General features: G+C 46.7%; 1 protein-coding gene across 1 annotated transcript in view; it reads right to left on the reverse strand.

Annotated features, from left to right (window-relative positions):
* Hsepi (D-glucuronyl C5-epimerase) overlaps positions 1-20504 on the reverse strand; it is an 88909-nt gene that overhangs the window by 39334 nt on the left and 29071 nt on the right. The window contains exon 2 of the mRNA XM_075889177.1: positions 604-768. Within this exon, the coding sequence (XP_075745292.1) occupies positions 604-753 (150 nt within the window). The 5' untranslated portion in view covers positions 754-768. The remainder of the gene's footprint in view (positions 1-603; positions 769-20504) is intronic.

The raw sequence follows: 20504 nt of genomic DNA on the forward strand, positions 1-20504 counted from the left end.
CGTGAACGTGATGTCAGAGAGGACTTGGGGATCGAAGCAGCCTCCACCACTCTGTAAGGCAGTAGCAGCTTTGGTGTACCGACGGCGTTTATTAGGCCGAATCACCTGATCAACGCTTCGAACGAAGACGACATTTTTCGTGATGATGATTATATACAGATGAAGAAGATTAAGGTCAAACACTGTGAATATTATACTTACACCGGGTTTGTTATATTGAGGTTTGAGTGTAACAGCACACTGCTTTGTCATTCACTTACACGCATGAGTGGTCAATGCCATGGGTGATTTATAGAACCCCCAACAATCCGACTGCTTCGCCCACTCATCATCATTCACTTTGCGGATATGCCGTGATATTCTTCTTTTGATAGATGAAGAAAAACAGTTCCGAGTTCATATCAGTGAAAGTCATTGTTACACATGGCATGCTGGTGCTTACGTAATGCCGTTTTTCAAAATAAGCCAGTGGCGAGTGCAGCGACGGTCCTGTCAAATTGTTCCTATCTTTTGAGTCTTGATTCCATGCGCTGCTTCACACATTAGAATAACTGTCACTATGTCGCCCACCTTTCAACTTGACTATGAAAATATGTAACTTGCCTGCATGAGAAGTGGCTCTGCTGGGCTGAGAGGACTGTGTGTGCTGCAACGGGCCAGGTAAGAGAACAGCGTCAGTGCAGCACCCGAAAGGGTCAGCACCAACAGCAGCTTCTTGGTTGGCCGCATCCTCACGCCACCTCCCAGCAGCATTGCTTGGCTTTACACCTGCACGGCATGAACAAATTTTAGCCTCTGATGACACAGTCAACCCAATATTTCATATCACAACGCAGTATCAAAATGCAAAACAAAGTAAAGTAAGACTAAGAGAAAAAGACACACCACACACAGCCTGCTTCAACATTGTACCATATCTTAAAGTCAACCATGACACAAAGGGCAATGGCACCTTCACTATGCTGAATGTAATCGTACACAGTCTGTCCATAGGGGCATGGAAATTGATTGTATATCAAAAGACAACAACTTTTCCTGCCACACAACAGAATGTAATAAAAGAAGCATAAAAAGGTTGCAAATAGCATGGCTAACTACCGTAATATGACGAGCAAGCACGCTCCTTATAAACCTGGTCGGATTAACCTTCACTGTATATCGGGGGGGGGGGGGCTTGCTTGGCATTGTATGGCATTAACATTGTTATTGTGACACATGTACTTACATTGATAAGGCGTAAGTACACACACTCTAAACACCAACAATATTTTCATTTTACCTTCTTTACTTTTATTGAGATAACTGGCCATATATCATAGTTTGCAGTGATGCCATATTCCACTCATCTGTAAAATGTACCACGCATGTTACAATAAAGAACATATATTTCCTTTGTGTTCCTATTTTTTTTAATGCTGTTTAGGAAGACAAGTACATACAGTGCGCAACAGTGTTAACAAGTGAGCGGTATTTGCTCCACTGTAGGGCACCCCACGATAGAGCTGTAGGGCCATCAGACAATTTTTCAACCCAATGTTGAAGAACGTTTAAACCAAAAATTTAGAGGAAGCGCAATGTCTATGCCAAGCAATACAGGCTGGGAAGGGTATTTTGAAAACATTGGTTGGCAACAGCAGTGTGCAATGGGACATTTTATTCTTAAATTGATGATTCTTAAAGCGCTACACACACGCTATCACACTGACGATTTCACAACCACCACTCGCTTTTTCTGTTTGGCTTTTCAGGTGTTAGTGTTCCGGCCAAGCAACAAATCGACAAAAAGTTATAACAGCTTAAAACAAAAGACAATGCTAGATATAATCTACAATCAGAAAATGCGGATATCAATATTATCTGCAGAGATAACTGGATGAGATGGCCTGTGAAGCATCACTTGAGACAAAAATGAACTGTTTAGCATGCGAGACATTACAGGAAAAAAAAAAGGGGGGGGGGGGAAGATGGCAACAGACATGGCACACATCTGTGAGCAAGCTTATGTACCAGATGGCAAGAATATAGTGATCTTAGAGTGGCAGAAAATTGAGCTGGTTTGGCTAGAGTTCCTCATCCTTTGAAGTCATGCTATTCAGTAATACATGTTAATTATCTTGAAGGAGTGCTGACACGAATTTCAAATATATCGGTATAGTTGCTCTAAATAGCGAAATGGGTTGCGAGAAACCTAAAGAGTATCGTGGTGTGTCGGAATGCATCACATATATTTTTAATGTCACTGCTTTAAAAAGGCACTTTCGGTTTAGATATCAAGGGGGTGACTTCTCGGTGACGTGTCATGGCAGTGTGACCTCACGGGGAGACAATAATTCGCGACATACTAAGGGCAGATTTGCCATCTGCTCGTGGTGCACGTAAAAAACGATGCCTAAATTATCTCCAGTGACCACGACAGTGATTTCTGTGGTGCAGACGGCATGCGGGACGTAGAGTTCGCACACTCAGTGGAACTGTGTTGACTCAGTCGGATAATGTCCATTGCGGTGGGGCTGGCTTGCCGAGGTTCAGCGCCAAAAACTCTAAAATCAAAGAGAACATTGTATACGTGTTGGCCAACTCCAATCAACACTGCATACCAAGGAAAGAAAAAATGCCCCTTTCGCAATGTTTCAAAATCGTTTCAAAAGTTAATTCTCAGGAACTCTGAAAAAGGAAAAAAATTGTTGGCAGATAAAGATGGAGCAGAAAGGATACATCCTTAGCGGCACGTTAATTATACAAATACGTAGGCCAATCTCGATATAAGGAAGTTGCACTAGCGGAGAAAGGCTTCGCTATATTGCAAATTTTGCTAAAGCAATGTTTAGACATCTCAGCAGCAAAGAAAAACACCCTAACTTCTTCTGTGCTTCATGGCTTTTTTTTTATTTCTTGAGCTCCTGCCTATACAAAAATCATTGCAAGAAGGTTGTGCCTCATTGTGTGATTACGAACTTCGGCACCTGCAGCGCAGGTGGCGCCCATGGCAAAGAATCGGTTAAAGAATCGGCGCGACGCAGTCGTTTGTGGTAGAGTGCTTTGATGCTCGCTCGGGGCGCACGCATAGAGGCACACTAGTTTGTGGCATGCAACGTAACCGTAAATCTGGAATGCAATCGTTCACTGCAACAAGCTGCCTCATTAGCATTAAAGTCCTTAGATTTTCTAGGAAAAAAAGTTAGTAATCTAATTGCCATGCCTTTTGACATGAGCTTCCGCTATACCAAAGCTTTAACATGGCCTCCAATACTCCATGCCGGCAGACACGCTACAGTGTTCTAGAAGTGTAGACATGCACTCTCGGAGGCCATGATTTCGGTGGTTTCGTGCTCCTTAGTCGCGGCAGATAGCGCAACAGTACCCCCTGCCTGCGCTATTTGTACGCGCAATGCGCGCATGACGTGTTTCCGCAGCGCAGACATTTCGTGCGAAAGAATGCGCAGTCAAAGGTTCGACAAGAGTTCGTCTGGGTCAGGCATTGGACGATATGAAACACGGTCACTGACCAAGTCAGATGATGGCCTGATGTTTCGGAACCGCATACAGATTCCTTGTTCACTGAGGCTGGACCAGAAGTCGTCGTCAATTACGAAGCCAGTAGGTGACACGTTGAGCGTGCGTAAATAGCAGGCCCGGTCCCTGTTTTTATATTCATTGCAGCTGGCGTTGACAGGACGATTAGAGATTTTAGGAGCCAGCGGGATTACAGATTCTTTTCCTTGGCGATGACAGTGGCATCATCCCAGTCAATGGTGTGAATCGGTTCATGCGCATACTCGGCAATGGCATTTCTCGTGTAAATGTTATTAGTTACATCAACTTTGTGTTCTTTGAGGCGTCGGGAGAACTTTCGTTTCGCCAATTTACACTTGACGGCAATCAGCGCACGGTACACGACTCCTGGGATTGACTCCTTCGGTAGCCTGTCTTTCACATTAACAAGGTACGGTTGCATAGTGAATACGTAGCGATGACTTGTGCCTTGGCCAACTTTATTTAGATTTTTCGCTAAACTTACTATTCACAAAGGTTTGAAATAGTCGAAGAAAAATTCGTCAAATCGTAACAGTGCGACAAACTTACTTTGTTAAATTGTGAATAATTGATTGATTTGATATGCGAGGTTCAACGTCTCAGAACCACCATATGATTATGAGAGACACCCGTAGTGAAGGGCTCCAGAAATTTCAACCACCAGGTGTTCTTTAACGTGCACCCAAGTCTGAGCACAAGGGCCTACGGCATTTTCGCCTCTATCGGAAATGCAGCCGCCGCAGCCGGGATTCGATCCCGCAAACTGCAGATAAAAGGCGAACATAATTTTTCAATGCAACTAAAGACGAGAAATGGACAGTTCGTTACACAGAAGGTCTAGCTGTCTCGCTTCATTGTTAAGTCAGCGTATATATATAAAAGCCATATACAATAAACCGGATAGTCTTATGTGCACACAACAGCGCTGTTTTTCTCCACAACGACCTACCGTGGAAGAAATGAAGCCGTTCGGACAGCCCACACAAAATAAGAGACAACAGGATTCTTTATGTTTTGACATCATGTACTTCAACAACCTTACCATGGAAGCTTCACGCGAAATGCGCAAATATTCGGAGGAAGAATTTTGATTCTGAACAGCACTAGTACTTAAATAACTCGGCCTATTCAGATAACAAAGCACTACCGCGCCCCAATGAGTGCGTGGCGCTACTGAAAATACAGGCTGCTCTGCGGCACTTCTGCACGCGTCGCACGACGACGGTGGACGCGAAGACCTCATTGATATGCAGCGAGCGAGGAAACACAACAAACGGATAAGAGCGGCGCACACGGAAAGCTGTCGTCAACGCACACACCGCCCGCACACGGGCGACGCTATCGAAGCAGCTATTGCATAGATCCAGAGTATAGTGAACTATAATCGAGAGCAAGGTACACAGAATGCGCGGGAATAACAAGGGAAGCGAGACTGGCAATCTAAACGGAGGAGGAGGGTATATTACGCGTGAACGTCCACGGGGCACGACAGGCGCGCACCAGCACTGACCATGCCAAGGGTCAAGGGGGTTTCAGCCCCCCCCCCCCCCCCCCCTGAATTTTTTTTCGATGATTTCGGCATGTGTGTACAATGCACGCACACAGACACACAGACAAACGTACGCTCGATCATGCATAGACCACGCTTAACCCTCCTCCGCGGAAAGAAAACTTGGCTACGCTACTGCGCGACTGCTCGGAATGTCCCCTCTTTATCGGAGCCTCCTTTCCACATCTCCTGGACACTGTGGGATCGATACTAATGCGGGCCCGCGGACACAGGGGCCCAAGCACGACACAGCCTAGACCGACAGACGAACAAACGAAAGAGTAACTATGTCGCCAGTTCCGACACTCATTAACTTGCAAATACTCTCGGGCGGCGACTTCGATCTTGGAGAAGAGGGTAGGTGCACGTAGGTGCGTGCGAGAGGGGGGGCGGGGGGTTGAGATTGTATGGAAGACACTGCTGCTGCCGCTGCTGCTGCTGCTATTTCGCTAGAGAAGCGACGATCCGCGGGCAAAGGCCGTCTCACTGGTCACTAGACAAAATAAAAAAAAAAGTAAGGGGGGGGGGGGATGCTATGTGACACCGCTCAACCGTGCCACGAACTTTTGACTTCGATACGCGCTTCGAAGCACTTCGAAGCACGCGCGTTTATCGTAAAAGTGACTTAGTACTGCCTCGTAGACTTGACTAATGAGGAAAGCGCGCATTTGGAACGTAGCAGCGGTTGTAGAGCATTGCAGGGCGCCAAACAACACCGCGTCGTCTCGCTGAAAGTGACGTGACGCGGAACGTTAGCTGAAACGCGGTTGCTTGCTGGTCACTTGTTCTCGCTTGGACCAACTAAGCGTAAGTAAAACCAGCTTTCCTTGGCAAAACAAAACAAAAAAAAAATCGTCCAGGTCTCATTGTCTCGCATTTGTGGGTTATATCGCTTAAGAGTAATTTTATGACAATCCCTGTGTTCATCTGTCTCTTCGTCCCATTCCGCCAGCCTCCTCTCCATTCGTCTTTCTTCCCAATCAAGCAAACGGTATACCACCTCGGTGCAAGTTCCGAATCCTTTCTACGATCTTTCTCTCTCTCTCTCTCTCCGTTGGTCAACTGTCAATCATCATGACCTTTTTTTTTTTCATTCTCCCCGCTTTTGTATCTTGCTATCACACACAGTTCTTGGTAAGTGGCACCACTGCGTAGACTTCTTATATATTAGCGGCTAAGCGCATTTCACCAAGTGTTTCAAAGGGGTGATATCATCGCAAGCATAAGCACAATCATGAATAAACAACCAAGAAATGCTGACAACTGACGCAAGAACCATAAAACACCTCCTCATCGCTCTTGCAAAGAGAAAACAAGGAAGTAGTGAGCAGACTCTAATAGCAAGAATGATATCAATTAAAAAGGAAAAAAATTAAAGGCGTATTTAAAGCTTCGTCTTCAAGAGTTGAACGCGATAGCGATATCCTGTTCCTAGTGCGCAGTTCAAACACTTAGTGCATGAAACCTTTTTCGAACTTGCTATGCACCCACTACGTGTCCTTAACGGAACAGGCGCCGTAGCGTGCGTGCCTTTTGTAGTGGCTGACCGGCTTTGAACCACGAAGTCACCATGATAATCACATGTTCTGACGCCCGCTGGCAATGGGCGCGTGTGCCAGGCATTATTACTGCAATTTTTCATGTTGTATTGCGAAGCATGTATATAGAGAACGTATGTTTGTAAGCCTGCGTTACTTTCACTCCATTTCTAAGCAGAGAAAGTTATTTTCAACGAATTCACAAGCAGACGCGCGGCTGTGTGGTAGAACATCCGCATGACACGCTAACGACGCGGGTTCGATTCCCACTCGAACCCAAACGACAAGGATCGATCCCAGCTTTGAGCCAGGATTTTTTTTTATTTGTATCGTTCTCGATTTTTCGGTCACGCATAAGATGATGATCCTTCTCTCAAAACCAACGACGCCGACACCGGAATTTCTGCGAAAGACGAGAGGAATAACCGTTTATTTAGAAAACAGTGTTCCGAGCGAGGCCCGGTGTCACCCTAATGTGGGAGGGTTCCCTAATCCTAGAACCCTCTGGCTTTGACTGCCCTCTTGGCCCTGGCGACGAGTTGTCGCTGGTCTTGCAGGTCCACGAGGACGAGCTTGGCCTCTCACGTTTCCATTAGGTGGTCGTCGTTTATTAGACAGTTATAGTTTAGCGTTAGCGTGATAGCGTAGGTTAAGGGAATGGTGTTACCGTGGAGCAAGCGTTCGTTGTGGGCAGCGTCTTATAGTTTAGCGGGCTATCGTTTACGTGCCTCAGCTGAGATGGTGGCGCTATTATTAGATGGTTAATAAGTTAAACAGTGAAAATGAAAAGAAAACGAGAATGTTTGCCTATGTTACCGCGCGAAGGATTGTTAGAAGTTTATTTTAGTGATAATAAATAAATATGAACCACGCACCAAACGCGAAAACATCCACGTTGCCAATTTGTTTACATCGATATTATAGTTAGGCCTAAGCGCGTTCGAAATGGGAAGCTATCTCAAAAACTACGCGAATTTACCCGTAACACTCGGTCATCGAAGCTAACTGAAAGCAAGCGAAGCCACTCTGAACAGTCGTTTGCGGCGGACAAGGTGAATCTTTCAACAACTATGCCAAAATCGCTTCGAAGCGGGCGTCCGAGAGCGCTGCAATGTTTACGTACACTACGTACACCTACGCTACCACGGTAACGTGAAATCTGTGAAATACCGCGCGTACGGGAAGCTGTACGGGCGACGTACGTATCTGCGCATGCGCACTTCGATTCCGGTATCACGGTACACCCGGTAACCCAGTATACTATAACTCTCTATTCTTGGGGCTTGGTCCCGCTCCAGTTTGCACGTCGTGGTTTGCATGGCAATGGCATTCCAGGAGCAAGTGTGCCACGGTGTCTGGTACGCTGCAGAGCGGGCACATGTAGCCATGTGTCGTTGGGTAGAGGCGGTGCATTAATATGCCATGTATGTAAGTATTGCTTTGTAGGCGCCTAAAAATCACGCTTTCTTCTATGGTTTGTCTTGGATGTGGTGGAGGGTACACCCGTCGCTCCAGTTGGTAATGCGAAACTAAATATTTTACATAAAACAACGAAAAAAAAAAAACGTGGGGGTGGAAGGAGTAATGTTAGGAAAGAAAAGATGTCACTACCTCTTCGAGCCAATGCAAGACCACGGCTCAGCATCGCAGGGAAGGGAGTAGGGAAATAAAAAAAAAATGGACAGCGAGCAGACTGTGGAGTGTAGACGCAACACCCGCAGCGGGCGTCCTGAAGTCCGCGACCTCTGTCGACAAAGCGAAGCGCAACGGGGGCACTGCACGGACATTGCGGGAAAAGGAGGCCATTGTGACGGAGCGTGGCTTGAAAAGAGAGAGAGAATGGAGTTTGCAGACTATATACAATTAACGTAATTTGCATGAAAATGTTCGTTTGAATGCAACATCAAGCGCTGATTTCCCTTCCCCTGCAACTCATTACTCAAAAACTTCGTCACCGTTCGAAAGAAAGCTTCTCCTGCGAATGAGGAAGATGGGGGGAGACAACAAGTGGGCGCCTATAACAACACGTCGGTGGTATTGTTCCGCGAACAATGCCGCTGGACAATGTTTTGCCGCATTTAGCGCGAAGCGTATAGTAAACGCTGCAGAGTGGCGTTCGTCCGAACCGTCAGATATATATGCCATATACAACCGTCGAGCAATCAAGCAGATTAAAAGGAACGTTATACTCGAGACGAGAGCGCCACGCACAGCTCGCGTATAAATCAATCGCTGCAATTCTCGACTCGCGGAGGACGTCGGAAAATGTTTACCGAGAAAACATGCAGTTCTAGTGAGCCGCGGTAATTGAGACAAATAGTATGTATTATGTGTATATAGTACACATACACCTCCTAGTAAGTAATCAGGATTAAGCTACGTGTAATAATATACATACACCTATACGCGAAAAAAACGGAAAAAAAAACGAAGTATCCCTTACGCCACTGATAAACGAATGTAATCAGCGCTATAAGGCTAACGCTAATAAGGTATTATCAAATCTACAGACACGCTTCGAGTACTCATGAGAATATATATCGATGTGCGATATCCATAAAAAAATACGCATTTCTTCCCCGTATTTCTCTGACCAACGAGGGGAAAATAATCTGTAGTTGCAGAGTGCAGTGTGCACTGTTCTGCACACTGTCAAAATGGTAATGCGGTGTGCTTCCACGCTGAGAACTTCATCTGTAGAGGCGACGGCAATGCAGTGTACAGAAGGACAGAAAGGTGCCATGCAGTGCCGCATCCAGGGGCATAGCCGGAAATCCTCCTCTGGTGTAGCGGGGGACGGGGGTGTTATCTCTCTTCATGTGTCCAGCTTTAGAGGGACACTAAAGAGAAACACTGACTTGGTTTACATTTACAAACTGCACTGTGAAAATTCTAATGCCATATGCTTCACTATCACAAGTTAATTACTCTAGTGGCTAAGGTACTCGGCTATTGACCGGCAGGTCGCGGGTTCGAATCCCGGCTGCGGCGGCTGCATTTCCGATGGAGGCGGAAGTGTTGTAGGCCCGTGTGCTCAGATTTGGGCGCACGTTAAAGAACCCCAGGTGGTCGAAATTTCCGTAGCCCTTCACTACGGCGTCTCTCATAATCATATGGTGGTTTTGGGACGTTAAACCCCACATATCAATCACAAGTTAATTATTAGCGATGAAAATGAAGGTTGAAGTTTCATTTTTTTTTTAAATTTCGCGCCGGAATCTCCGCGAGTGACGTTAAGATATTACAAAATTCATTTTTTTCATATTTGCGCGACATTGGCTGGATGAAATTTTCTGAAACTTCGTATGCTATGTCTATGGCACTCACAGATGAAAATGTAGTTCTCGTCTAATTAGTAGAAGCTACGCAGCACCCAGTAGACGCCATCAAAATTTATGACGTCACGGTGCTTGGTGCGGGAATCTCAAGGTGGCGTCTCCACCAGCGTTTTACTTTCGCGCGTTTTCTCGCTCACCATGCGTCGCGTCGCAATAAAAGTAGCGTTCTCAGAATTGCGAAATTGTACTTTACTAACACGATCGTCTTGCCCTTTAGTTTAAGTGTCGCTTTGACGGCAGAATAACACTTGACACAAAGACAGTCGAGTTAAGGGACGATTTGTGACATTCAGCTACATCCGATATATATCCCACCGAACCGCTGAAGCTTCACGACACCCTTCGCTCGGTCCCCGGTGAAATGTAATCCCACCACCTCACAGGCGGCGAATGCGAGGTCATTCGCGGACATGGGAGCCATCGCTGCGGCCCGTTGCTCGTCACGGCGCTTTAACTTGTCCCTGCATGCAGCGCGCCAAGCCACGAGTTCCACCGAAACGTATAGTCGCCGCGCATCTACAGTGGCAAAAAAAAAAAACAAAAAAAACAAAACATGCAGACCCAACGAACTGTGCAAGCACTGCATGGTTAAAAGGAGACGGTGCGACACGACAAGCATGCGCGCGCGGTCTTTTGCAGACGATGGCTTCCTGGGCCAACGCCATTTTCGGCTACGCCCTACTTCTGACCAACGGCATGCAACTATACAGTGTTTAATCGTATGCACTTATTCATTGTGTGACTTTGTATATACCGCAATACCTTAACAGACTGGAGGTAACATGCCTGCGCCGCACCAGAATAAACGTCACCTAACTACTACAAGAGCAAGACTTCGCTGACTCACCACTGTGTGTTCAACGCTATGACGTCCCGCCAGTCTTTAAACATTTTCTGAATGAATGCAGGCGACACGAACCAGAAAGACAATCTCTGGAGGTGGCTCCGCTCCTTCAACGGGATTCGTGACCAGAACTGCGACATTCTTGTCCAATGGGAAAGCCGCACCCACCTGTGAGCTACGCGCACTACGAAAGCGCTGTGATATAAAAATCTGTCAACGGAGGTTGCGAGCTCAAGCCGGCGTTTCGGCAAGTGGACTTGCCTTCCTCAAGGCTAGAAATGAAGTAAACAAGTGTAAACTTAAAGGCTTGTTTTCTTTGTTATATAATTTGTATTCGTCTGTTAGTTCTCATTGATATCTATAGGCTAGAACTGTTGTTAAAGCGCTGTTGACATTCTTGCAGGCCATGATGTGCCACGTCTTTATCGGTGTACAGCTCATTATCATCACCCAGCACCTGCAGTAGCATGTCAGGCGAAAAGCCAGACAGACATCTCCTGCAGCATTCAATTCAAATATTTATTTCTCTATGTCTCTCTATCGTTACCACCGATGGCTTATCTTTTGTTGGCTGATATGTGATGCTGTTGAAAACCGCAACGTTGTCCCGGATCACTCACAATCAACCGGTGTACCAAGCTTTCCTTGTTGCGCGAGATACTTTGGCCCGTATACACCAGAGATCTTTCAAAACGCTGCGACAAAATATTCGTGTTTGTTGTCTGCGTACTTAGAACAACAACAAAAAAGACAACTTAAAGTACGAGCCACTCAAATATGAGATGGCGGTAGGCATGTTCTTAAAAATGCACGAACACTGGATGAAGTTCGCGTAACTCAAAATTAACTGCAGGCTTCGGCCCGCGAGTAGCTTCACGGCACGAGGACTCCCGCAACAATTCGACGCTCCGAGCCGAAAGCCGTTCACCAGCCGGAAACGACGGTATACCGCATACGAGACCCGCTGTAACTGTTGCAAGTGAAGCGATCGACCTTCCTGCTATCTGTGGCACCATCGCAACTCGAGCGATGGAAACACAGCCCAAAAACCCTTGTACTTTTTACCAGTATCGTGGGAGCGCTCAGCACGAGATAAGCGTCTAATACTCATGAAAAGTAACAAGATCTGCCGACGACGCGAAAGCGTACAAATCACACTTAACGGCGAGCGCCATGTGCTACCATGGTCTCCGAGACGGCAGGCGCACGGCGGGTTCTCGGAGGTCATGGTGCTACGCTGGAGCCCAAAAAGACATCGTGTGTCGACCACGTTGTCCAGTTGGATTTGTATAGAATCCATTAAAAAAAAACACAGCATATCCACGAGGTGAATGATGACGAGTAGGGCGAAGCGGACGGACGGACGGATGGACGAATGCACGAACGAACGCACGGACGGACGGATGCACGAATAGACAGACGCACGGACGAACGAATGGACGCGCTGACGTACGGACGGACGGAAGCAAGAACGAACAAACGGAAGCGCGGACGGACGCTTCGCCCCACACATCATCATTCACTCCATGGATATGCTGTGATTCTTATTATTTATCATACTACATGTAACGTCCTCTCATACTGCACCATTTGCATTTTTCAGCGTATATGAGTTCCGTTATACGGACAGGTACCGCCCTCTAGGGCCGGTTCAAGAACTAACGAGAGGTGGCTACATACGATTACGACGGGACGCTCAGCCCACGGCTTACGGAGCTTCGCCCTTAAAAAAATTAAAAGAAAGTGACTGAAAACGAAGCAGAGAGCACCGGTAGCAAATTCGTCAAGCGAAACAGCACAACCAATGGCACTCGGCCTTAGCTGTCCATAACGCGCATGTGCGTGTTCTTTACCATTTCCATTATGTATTCCGTTGGACAGTGCTGCACGTACACTTAACGATTACTTAAAGATATGCTGAAGTAAACAGCGTCGCAGACGACGTTCGAAGTTCGGTGTGCTTCAGTCTGCTTGCGCATCGTCGGCAGATCGCGTCGTTTTTCTAGAATACTTGACGCGATCATATCCACCTCTCAGCGCTCACGCGATACTGTTAGAAATTGCAAGGGTGTACAAAGGTACGAGCCGCCAGCTGATCTTTGTCAAGATATAGGGCGCACGCGACCCCACTCGGCCCATCGATGTCGCAGCCCCTGCCGAAGACACATTGCTTCTCACCTACGGACGTCCTCTACTCCTCATGGTCGTTACGCGCGAGGTAAACGGCCCTTGCGTTTCTTCTTCGCTTGAGCCACAATCGTCGGAAGCGCAGAATACGGGAAGCGCATAGCAACGCCACCCCAGTACTTTATACGCAACATCACGGCGACAGCTAAAATTCTCCTATGGGGCTCCATATCATTGATATCGCTATGAAAGAAGAGAAAATCATCAAGCACACGACGCATAGCAACGCAGCCTTTGTGAACGACGCGCTAGACCCGCTGTGTGGCTTCCAGCACACTCGTGGCCAAGAAAAGGAGAGGGTGAGTGCTCTTTCTGCGCGATAACAGCGCTTAAGCCCAACAGCTTCAATAAAAAAAATTGCAGGCGGAAATTCGTGACGCGGCACAGTTCTATAGTATTTCTGTGATAACTTAAAAAAAAAGATGTAGGGCCCCCGTAAACATTCAAAACGTGCCAGTAATGTCAGAGAAAGCAAACACAAAAGGCAACATAAAAAATTAATGACCTCAATGCTTCAAGAAGGTGCTCAACCACGATCAGACGAGGTCTGAGCCGAAAGTGCGGCCACGCGTATGCAAGTATAGAGAGACGTATACATATATAGTGCTACCCCTACTTCCCATCAGCGACGTAGGCGCGCGTACAAGGTCGCGCCTGACTGAACCGAAAATCGAATTTCGGGTTGCCTTATCCGACCTTGCGAAAGTCGCTCCGACCAGCAAAGTTTAAGTATAGCCGTTGGCCGCTATGCCGACCGACGTAACTGATAGCCCCGATGCAAACATGCAACGGGGCGAGACGAACTTCGAACACCTACAGACACGAAAGAAAGAAAGAAAGAAAGAAAGAAAGAAAGAAAGGAATAAAGAAAGAAAGAAAGAAAGAAAGAAAGAAAGAAAGAAAGAAAGAACTATACAACGATGAACCCATGCTCTCTGCAGCAAGGAATGAGGTATCGCGGTCACACACACACACACACACACACACACACACACACACACACACACACACACACACACACCACACACACACACCACACACACACACCACACACACACCACACACACACACACACACACACACACACACACACACACACACACAGAGAGAGAGAGAGAGAGAAAGAGAGAGAGAGAGAGAGAGAGACAGAAGCAGCAGGGCTTCCCGTGCAGCAAGCCCAGTGGGGCCTCGCGCATGAGGCTTCGATCAACAGCTAAAGGAGCCATGGCTCAGTTCATCTCCCATCACATTTCTTTACTGTTTACCCTTCTCCCATGATATTTCACTATAGGCCCTTCCGCCACGATATTTCTTTTGCTGTTCACCCTTCCTACCCGCGCGAAGCATGCCCGTGCACGTCCATAAAGGTCGAAACAACTTCGGAGAAAAAAAGAAAAAAAAAGAGAGGGAAGACGAACAACACAGACAAAAAAAAAACGGGAACCGTTGTTGGCGCTCCGGGGTGACGTCAAACGCAGCGTCCGTTCTTCTTCGGAACGAGGAAATCGACAGAAAACCGGGAGTAGAAGAGGCGGGAAGGGAGAAGAGGGTGGAAGGCAAAACGCGGAGCGGTCAGGCGGGAGGCGAAAGCAACGTCGCAACAGACCCGAAAAAGGTCATTTCCCGAAGGAGCCCCGCCGTCGGTTCGCTAGAGGAGCGCGCGTCGCGGAAGAAGGGAACTGCTCCCGAAACAAGTGCTTCCCCCAATCAGCGGCGCGCAGCACTTTCGGGTCCGCTCATTTCCGGCACCGAATTATCAAAGCGGAGGTAGCAGCAGCAGCTAGCTAGCTAGCTGGCCGGCCCACAACACGCTGCCAAGTTCACCGGCTCAAGTTACGAGCAAGTGGGGGAAAAGAAAAACCAAGACATACCGGCGAGGTGAGCGGAGCCGGAGAGACTTCCAATTAAGTCGGAGAGGCAACAGAAATGCTACCGTGCAAGAAGATGGAGAGAAGGATAGTGAGAGGAAAACAGTGATGGGAACAGTAACGGGAGGACGAACTCTGCTAGAGTCTAACTAGGGAAACACATCGGGAAAACCAGACATAACTATCAGCTTGCCACTTAGGTGCGCAGTAAACTGACGTAAACTACGAGGTCTAGCAACATCAGTCTACAAAAGCGACGAAGGTTTATTGACGGACGGCACAGTAAAACAGGGCGATGACGGGGTGAAGCGGACAGATATGGCCCGCAACCGGAAGCGAACCAATTGTATTTCCTGCCTTCCTTCCGTCGTACAACTGCTAATAACGGTCGAAGCCACGAGCGTACCTCGAGTATGGGTAATATTGTGGCTGTGGTTACAAGGCAGACTTCGCGCAGCATAAAAGCGGACAGTACAAGACGCTGGGTGTAGTCATGTCACCGAAAACACGAGACAAATACGTTCAACGCTAGTAATATATATTCACGTTATATCGTTTATACGGTGACGATCGGTAAAGCTGCAAAACATGTTATCTTTTTTCTGTTTCGAGTAACGATAGTAAGAGCAGGAATTGTTGAGAAAAAAAACATGATTCCACCACCAGGCATTTAGCTGTTTACTTTTTATTATTATCCGGAGAGGAACATAACCCGATCTGTTCCTGTCTAGTGTGACTGTTCACGAATGGCCGTCCGAGATCAGGAATTACCGCGGTAAAAGAAAAAAAAATAATTCTCGCATCATGGGAATGGCGCATATTTTGCGCAATACACGCGGGAGCCGCACGGCGCACCGTGGCGGGAAGGAGACAAGGAGTAACAAGACGAAAGAAATCGTAAAGATGATGTCCACTTTCTGAGGTGAGAAGTCGCACCACGGAAGCGCTATACGTCGGGGTACTCGGGGTACCTCTCTCCCCATCAGGAGAACCGACTGGTGTCCTGCGGCACTGGGGATCGAACCCCATACATTCTTCATTGGAGGGAGGCGCTCCACCAATTGACCACCGCTATATACGGTTTGGTAACTTGTCTCAAAAAAAAAAAAAAAGCGATAAGTAGAGGCCACCTTATGGCTACACATCTCGATAAGGTAGCCCCTCTATGCTAGCTTTGACTACATTTCCACGCTCCCCGCACGACACTGAGCCGTTCTACCATATGCATTGCTGAAGAATAGGCGTCTTTCATAACCTCTAATCGCAACCAGGGGGGGGGGGGGGGCTTTGACGTTAAAAAAACAAGAAAGCGTAGACAAGAAGGAGCTAAACCTCATCAGCTCTCACAGCCCGCACATCTTGTGCAATGATTACACACGAAGATTACGCAACGGAAGCAAATACCCGACGGATGATTAGATTCTGCAACCTATTTGTCCCAATTTCTCGTCCAAGGCTATTCATTACACGGCTCGCGCTTCGTCCATTGCCCCAGGGCCCGGTTGCTGGGCGCGACGGGTGACAAGAACAAAACGTAATCGAAGCGAAGGAATGGTTACGAAACGAGAGCCCTGCACACTATACAGCACGCATGGTTACATGTATAGTATAAGGCGGCCGACGAACAAAAATATAACAATAAGCGCTCTCGCTAAACAGAAATGGAAGCCCGCATCCAGTTCAGTCGAACTAAAACGACCGCTTCAATGTCGCAATGCCCGGCAGCGACAATTGCCCCCCCTCCACATCCTGCCCCCCCCCCCCCCCCCGTTCTTTTCAGACTTCAAACTTCTTTAATTTTCTTCGCTCCGAACAACGCACCACTCAATCAGCCCTCGCAGTCGGTACCTCTTTTAAACACCGGCTTCGCTTCAGTTCGCGACAGCTATGGTTCGCTTTTCTTCCTTATTCTTCGTCTATAAGCGAGAGACAAAGTTTCCTGATTGACTCTTTCGAAAACTAGATTGAACGCTAGATTGTTTACCGCGACACTAGATTTCGCAATTCGTTCACTCTTCTTACTATTGTTTTTTTTTTTTTCAGACGCGTCGAACAAGTTCTGGCGTAACCAGCAAAATGGCTGCCTCGTACAACCGATGCAAACTCGGCATACTGAAATGGTTTTGTAAATGACATACTGCTGACTTTGCAAGTGCGCATCAGGCACGCCGTACAGTGGAGGGCTCTTAATTGATGCTGAAGCCACATACTCTTTTATATTCCTCAAGAAAGATAAATTTTAAACAATGATGCGCGGTGCTAATTTTCCCATTTATTCACTTTACATCCGCCGGCTACCTACAACATCCTTAACCTTAACCTTCCTTACTTTCATAACGCACCCTCAACGGGCTGAGCAACCGCTGTTACCAGCAACCTAGTGCTGTGAGAAACGTTAAATTGATTTAATTACCGGTTATGGCTGAGCAACCGCTGTTACCAGCAACCTAGTGCTGTGAGGAACGTTAAATTGATTTAATTACCGGTTATGGCTGAGCAACCGCTGTGACCAAGAACCTAGTGCTGCGAGGAACGTTAAATTGATTTAATTACAGGTTATAAGAAGAAATGAATGCTTTATGATTAACCCTTTTCTTTGGAGTTGCAAAGATTACCATCTTCTCCATTACGCTACAGTATCACCCTCCACATTGAACAAATACCGTGAAAGCATTGAACAATGTTGTGCATGCTGCTCAAGCCCAAGTTACCGGGACTTGACTGATATTTTAGCGCACGATTATAGTTCTTCGCATCGTGCTTTCCGGCTGCCGTGAGTGCAGCTCTTTTCCTTTCAATGCATCTCCATCTATGCCTAACAAACGAGCCCGCACGTTCACGTGGCTATCGCGATAGATTACACACTCACACACACACACACATACACACACACACACACACACACACACACACAGACACACACACACTGCACGCACAATTGTTCAGATGTTTAACGATAGCTAGATAGATAGATAGATAGATAGATAGATAGATAGATAGATAGATAGATAGATAGATAGATAGATAGATAGATAGATAGATAGATAGATAGATAGATAGATAGATAGATAGATAGATAGATAGATAGATAGATAGATAGATAGATAGATAGATAGATAGATAGATAGATAGATAGATATAGATGCGCTTTTAAGAGACACCGCACGTTCCAAAACATATATGTACCAGTATACACTACGGATGGTTGATCTCGCAATCGAAGTAACGCAAACAAAGCGTGCGCTTTTCGTCGATGTATCGTTTCCCGCACTGTTGCATTTATTACCTCGCAATACCCGCATTTTCAAAAAAGCTGGCGAAGATATAAGTGCGTGCATATAGTGTAGAATACACGGCCGAAGCGCGACCGCATGGCAGCGACCCAGATATACGTGGATGCGCGTGCTTATACGACGAACAGGGAAAAACACTCGCGAACCCGCAACGTGGAGTTTTGAATAAAAGATCCTGCGAGCCATGCGTCGTACACGCGCAGGGCAAGCGATAGCAAAGCAGGGAACGGCCATCGCGCCGCGCCGCTTTCAATGGAACTATATCGTGACGTCAAAACCTCACGCCAGTCACCGGCTGCGGCGTGGCACTGAGCTGTCTGAGGATATCATCCGCTATAACGACTACAACTGTCTTAAAGTCGATCCAGAGCGTATATATATATATATATATAAGCACTAGAAGACAATAATGCCATGGAATGTATAGGGGAAGTTATTACACGCAATTGTGATGTAAATATGCAGAAAGAAAAGTGGGTGATGATAAGATCGTTATTCGAAGGTCGCAGGTGTGGCTCCTGCCCACGGCAAGTTATCTTTTCACCCACTTTTCTTTCTTCACATTTACATTACAATTGGGTCTAATAACTTCCCCTATACATTCCTTGGCATTATTGTCTGCTAGATCTCATATATATATATATATATATATATATATATATATATATATATATATATATATATATATATATATATATATATATATATATATATATATATATATATATATATATATATATATATATATATATATATATACATATATATATATATATATATAACAACGATAACGATTGTGTGAGGGCTTGTCACGGTGGAGACGGGTGCGCAGCTAATGCGCCACAACGACCAAGCCGCCAGTTGTTTATTTAACGTCGTAATGATGCTGAAGAAAATTAACAAGGCAGTGGCGTATACGCTTTCAGGGGGGTACGCCTGCATTGGCGCAGTTTCCTTGCCTTCAAATAACGCAGAATCCTCGCGAGCGCAAGAGAACACGGCGAGACCACCACACGTCTGCTTTCGAGAACCGCTTGACGCAAAAAGATCGCACACTGCAGCGCGCTCTGGACGACGTCTCGCCGCCAAAGAAGGATAGTCGGTCGATCGAGGGCTCTGGGAAACGGCTGGTGGGCTTCTCGCTTTGTGATACATCAGTGCGGAGACAAAATCTTGCCAGAAAACGCGAAAGTGCGGTTGATGCACCATTCCCCAATCCGAGTGTTTGCTCTGTACGATATAGAAAGCTTTTAGCGACCGTGTTCTCCTTATTGACCTGTATACGCATGATCGCACTTTTAGCCTGTTCCGCGTCCTACAACAAACTCGGGCACCACGCAGCTGTGCACGTAAACGTTGTTTGGGCATGCAGAGAGTTTGAATAAGTTATTGGAATAATTTAGAAGTATATAACTGGAAGCAGCGCACATCGCTGACACTTAAATCAAATTAATTCAAATCAAATCAGATCTAATTTTATTTCAACACTCGTAGAAACGATGTTGAGGACCAGCAAGGCCTGACGTGGCCCAAGGCCCCATTTTTTCGAGCAAAGGACAAAACAACCAATGGGAGAAACAGTTTAGAACTAAAAAAATATATAAAAGCGACTGGATGGCGACATTCAGACTTCTAAAAAAATACATGGTTTTACACACTTATAAATTCTACTTGCCATCGATACACGATGAAGAGAAACGTGACTTCGCTAAAGCAGACCATGTTAGAAATACTGCACGGAAAGAACGTTCATCATAATCGTTATCAGCCTGACTTCGCCCCCTGCGGGGCAAATGCCTTTTCCATGATCGGTCGAACAACCCGCGGTCTTATGCACTCCGCTGCCACTTTATGCCAGCGAACTCATCGGCCCACTTAACTTTCTGCCTCCCCATCGAGCGTTTTCAGGCCGAAGTAAACCGATGATGATTCTGCGAACGGTCGCAGCTCAATAGGGCGTACGGTTTTCCATTCCAAAATGAGAGTGGACTGCGTCAGAACTCGACGACAAATTATGGCGCCATGCCCCGCCGCGGTGGTCTAGTGGCTAAGGTACTCGGCTGCTGACCCGCAGGTCGCGGGTTCAAATCCCGGCTGCGGCGGCTGCATTTCTGATGGAGGCGGAAATGTCGTAGGCCCGTGTGCTCAGATTTGGGTCACGTTAAAGAACCCCACGTGGTCAAAATTTCTGGAGCCCTCCACTACGGCGTCACTCATAATCATGTGGTGGTTTTGGGACGTTAAACCCCACAAATCAATCAATCAATCAAAGTATGGCGCCACCGGCGACGCTGTTCACGTCTGCGCTCGACGTTGCCCGAATTCTCTTCTCTTTGTGTCCGAGGGGGCAGAG

This window comes from Rhipicephalus microplus, chromosome 3 (assembly GCF_043290135.1).
Source record: "Rhipicephalus microplus isolate Deutch F79 chromosome 3, USDA_Rmic, whole genome shotgun sequence".
Lineage (NCBI taxonomy): Eukaryota > Metazoa > Arthropoda > Arachnida > Ixodida > Ixodidae > Rhipicephalus > Rhipicephalus microplus.